At 58.7% G+C, this 3,340-nt stretch overlaps 1 protein-coding gene across 1 annotated transcript in view; it reads left to right on the top strand.

Moving 5' to 3' along the window:
* Nucleotides 1-3,079, top strand: part of PTSG_13152 (uncharacterized protein) — a gene marked incomplete at its 3' end in the record, with an annotated part of 7,340 nt that extends 4,261 nt beyond the window's left edge. Inside the window, exons 13-15 of the mRNA XM_004987802.1 lie at nucleotides 70-1,659; nucleotides 1,926-2,628; nucleotides 2,759-3,079. Of these exons, the coding sequence (XP_004987859.1) occupies nucleotides 70-1,659; nucleotides 1,926-2,628; nucleotides 2,759-3,079 (2,614 nt within the window). The remainder of the gene's footprint in view (nucleotides 1-69; nucleotides 1,660-1,925; nucleotides 2,629-2,758) is intronic.
* Between the last annotated feature and the right edge of the window lie 261 nt (nucleotides 3,080-3,340).

Raw genomic sequence — 3,340 nt, 5'->3', positions numbered from 1 at the left:
AGTGCTACCCCCCCCAAACCCTTACCCTTTCTCATCCCCACCCTTTTACTCCCAACATCCCCCCAACAGGTACGCGGTGTACCTGCTGGTGTTCTCGATGGAGGACCTGCTGCACCAAGACGAGAGCAAGCGGACAGAGGCGTGGGAGTTTATGGAGCACTGGTTGTCTTCTCTCCACCTCCACGCCAAGGGTGCACCCGTCCTCATCGTCGGCACCTTCGCTGATGTGGTCAGCAAGAGGAAGCAGCACGAACACATCTCGCGTGACATCCACAGCCGCCTGCGCCACAACCCAGCCTTCGCTTCTGTTGTGTACAACAGCAAGCACAAGCTGTGGTTCTGGCCCGTCGACAACACCAAGTCCATCGGCGACCCCATGATCCAGGGCCTGCGCCAGACCATCTCCTCCACAGCACTGGCGCAGGAGTACGTGAGCCAGGAGGTCGCTGTACCCTACCTCCACCTCTACGACAAGCTCAACGCCATTGCCCGCGACGAGAAGCGGCCGCTGCTCACGTTTGACGAGGTGGTCCAGATTGCGCGCACCTGTGGGCTGCGCACACGTGAGGAGACGAGGGCCTGCCTGCAGTTCCTGCACCTGTACTCCATGGTGCTGTACTACGACAGCGTGCCAGGCATGGAAGACTATGTGATCCTGAGCCCGCAGTGGGCGGTGGACACGATGACGCGCGTCATCCGCACGTTTGGCCTGCACGACGACGATGTGCAGGGGCCGGAGGTGCGGGCACTCGGCGCCGACGTGTGGGACGACCTTGTCGACCGCGGCATCCTGCACCGTCGTCTGCTGGAGGTGTTGTGGAGAGACGTGGACAGCGACTTGGTTGACCCGTTCCTGCGCCTCATGATGCAATATGGGCTGTGCATTCAATACTCTCCACCCAAGCTGGTGGACAGCCGCAGAGCACTCGCCCGCGCCAACTCCGGCCACGGTGACAACGATGGTGTGAGCAAGGGCAATGACGCACACCAACGCCAGCAGCACCAGCAGCAGCAATACCTGGTCCCAGCCATTCTGCCAATGACGATTCGCCACAACAACAGCACGATGGCATCCGTGTCGCTGAGCACGACGGCAGCACAGCAGGCCAACCCATATCTTGGACACGAGGAGAAGACGGCCTACGTCGCCTTCAGCCTGAAGCAATTCAAGCGAAGTGCGAGCGTGCGAGCTGAGCATGCACAGCACGCATCGTTCCTGCCAGAGGGGCTGTTCACAGTTGTGCTGGCGCATGTGATGGCGCATGCACAGCACGGCGCATCACAGGAGCCGCAGCTGAGCCGCACCCACGCCATCTGCTTCATGGAGTCGACCAAGCTGGAGCTGCAGCTTGTGCCGGCTGTTGGCGGCATCAAGATGAAGATCACGAGCGCACAGCCACGCGCCATGCTGCACATGCTGCACACCATGATCAGCGAGGCCGCCAGAGAGCGCTATCCTGAGCTGAAGAGCAGCCTGTTGTTGCCGTACGACGACAAGACGCTGCTGTTCTTTGAGGATGTGCTGCACCACCACAAGAGCAAGCAGGACATGTGGGTGGACGAGCAGCTGCTGTCACCCGATGACCTGGTCGCCAAGTACGGCCCTCTTCTGCCCGTTCTCGGCCTGCAGGACAAGTACGACGTCTTCATCAGCTACAGGTGAGACGGTGTGCGTGTGTGTGTGTGTGTGTGTGCGTGCTTATGCGTGCGTGCGTGTGTGTGTACGTGCGTATGTGTACGTGTGTGTGTGTGTGTGTGTGTGTGTGCAAGTGTGTGTGTATGTGTGTGTGTGCGTGCGTGTGCAAGTGTGTGTGTGTGTGTGTGTGTGTGTGCAAGGATGTCTGTCACTTTCACCCAGTAGCCACGACTAATGCATGCAGTTTACACTTTTCTCAACACTACCTTTTCAACCCCCCCCCCCCCAGGCAACGCGCCAACAGCGGGCTGGTGATGGCGCTGCATCCGCGCTTGGAGCAGCGCAACCTGGTGGCGTTCCTGGACGCCAACAACCTGGAGACGGGCCTCAACTTCAAGTTGTCGTTCATGACGGCGATTGGGCTGAGTCTGGTGGTGTGCCCCATCGCGTCTGCTGCCACCATCATGCAGATGAGGCAGCTGCAGCACAGCGACTACTGCGACAACGTGCTGCTGGAGTGGATGACGATGCTGGCGCTGCACGAGTTCCAGCGGGCGCACGAGGAAGATGAGGAGCAGCAACATGCCAAGATCCGCCTTCGCCGTGTCGTGCCCGTGATTGTTGGCAGCGCGTGGCACAATGTGAACGATAGCAGCAGCATGAGCAGGGCCGAGGTGAGCGAGTACGACTCGTTTGACCGCCTGAAGCGGCTGGCGATGACGTTGCCTGATGTTGTAAGCAAGGAGACAGCCGTAGCGCTGGACCAGTATTTCACGCAGGTGCTACACTTGCCACCGCCACAGCAGCACAAGAGTGTACGTGAGACTGTGTTGTCACTGTTTGACATTGACGCGGTGGTTGCTTTGAATGCTGTTGTGGACCGCACGTCACAGCTGCGCGACATTGCAGAGAAGGTGCGCCAGGTTGCCGTCTCTGCCAGAAGCGACGAACAAACAACGCAGGAAGCAGGCACAGCACGTCGATCCACGCAGGTATGGTATTTTGTGTGTGTGTGTGTATGTGTATGTGTGTGTGTGTGCGCGCGTCCATGCCTGCAGGCGCATCCCTGGCAGCTTGGCGTTCACACTCTGTTTCACCCACCCCTTTCACCCACATATCCAGCAGTCCTCCTTGTCGCTCTCGTCCACCACCGCGACAACTCCTGCTCCACCGCCACCCGCCACCCCATCTTCCTCCTCGTCCTCCTCATTGCCATTTGAGCCAGATCTCGTTCAATGGCTCAACCGCCACTCGCTGCTGCCGCACGTCGAGTCCGCCCTGGTGGAGCACGGCATCGACTGCCTGGAGGTGCTAGTCGTGTCTGTTCATGAGGATTTGCTCACGATGCAAATGTTGAAAGGTGCGGGTGTGAGAGTGGGCCACGCAGTCAAGCTGGTGCGAGAGGCAATGAAGTGTTATGTGGACGCAAGCTCAGCGTATTAGCTCTTGGCCACTTGCCTCGTGGCACGCCCTTTCTTCTCTTTCACCACCGTCCATTTTGTGGCTTCTATTCTCTCCTCCAGTCCTGTCACCGTGGTGCAGTTGTTACATTTCGTCCATCACCCACTGTTCTGTTACACGCACGCCAGTTGTGGTTTCCTTCCTTGACGCTCGCTTGTGTTCCACTGCTCTGTGCTACTGCTGCTGCTGCTGCTGCTGCTGCTGTTGTTGTTGTTGTTCTTGTTCTTGTTGTTGTTTAAGTTG

Source organism: Salpingoeca rosetta, assembly GCF_000188695.1.
Source record: "Salpingoeca rosetta unplaced genomic scaffold supercont1.41, whole genome shotgun sequence".
Lineage (NCBI taxonomy): Eukaryota > Choanoflagellata > Craspedida > Salpingoecidae > Salpingoeca > Salpingoeca rosetta.
This window is presented reverse-complemented; position numbering and strand designations above follow the sequence as displayed.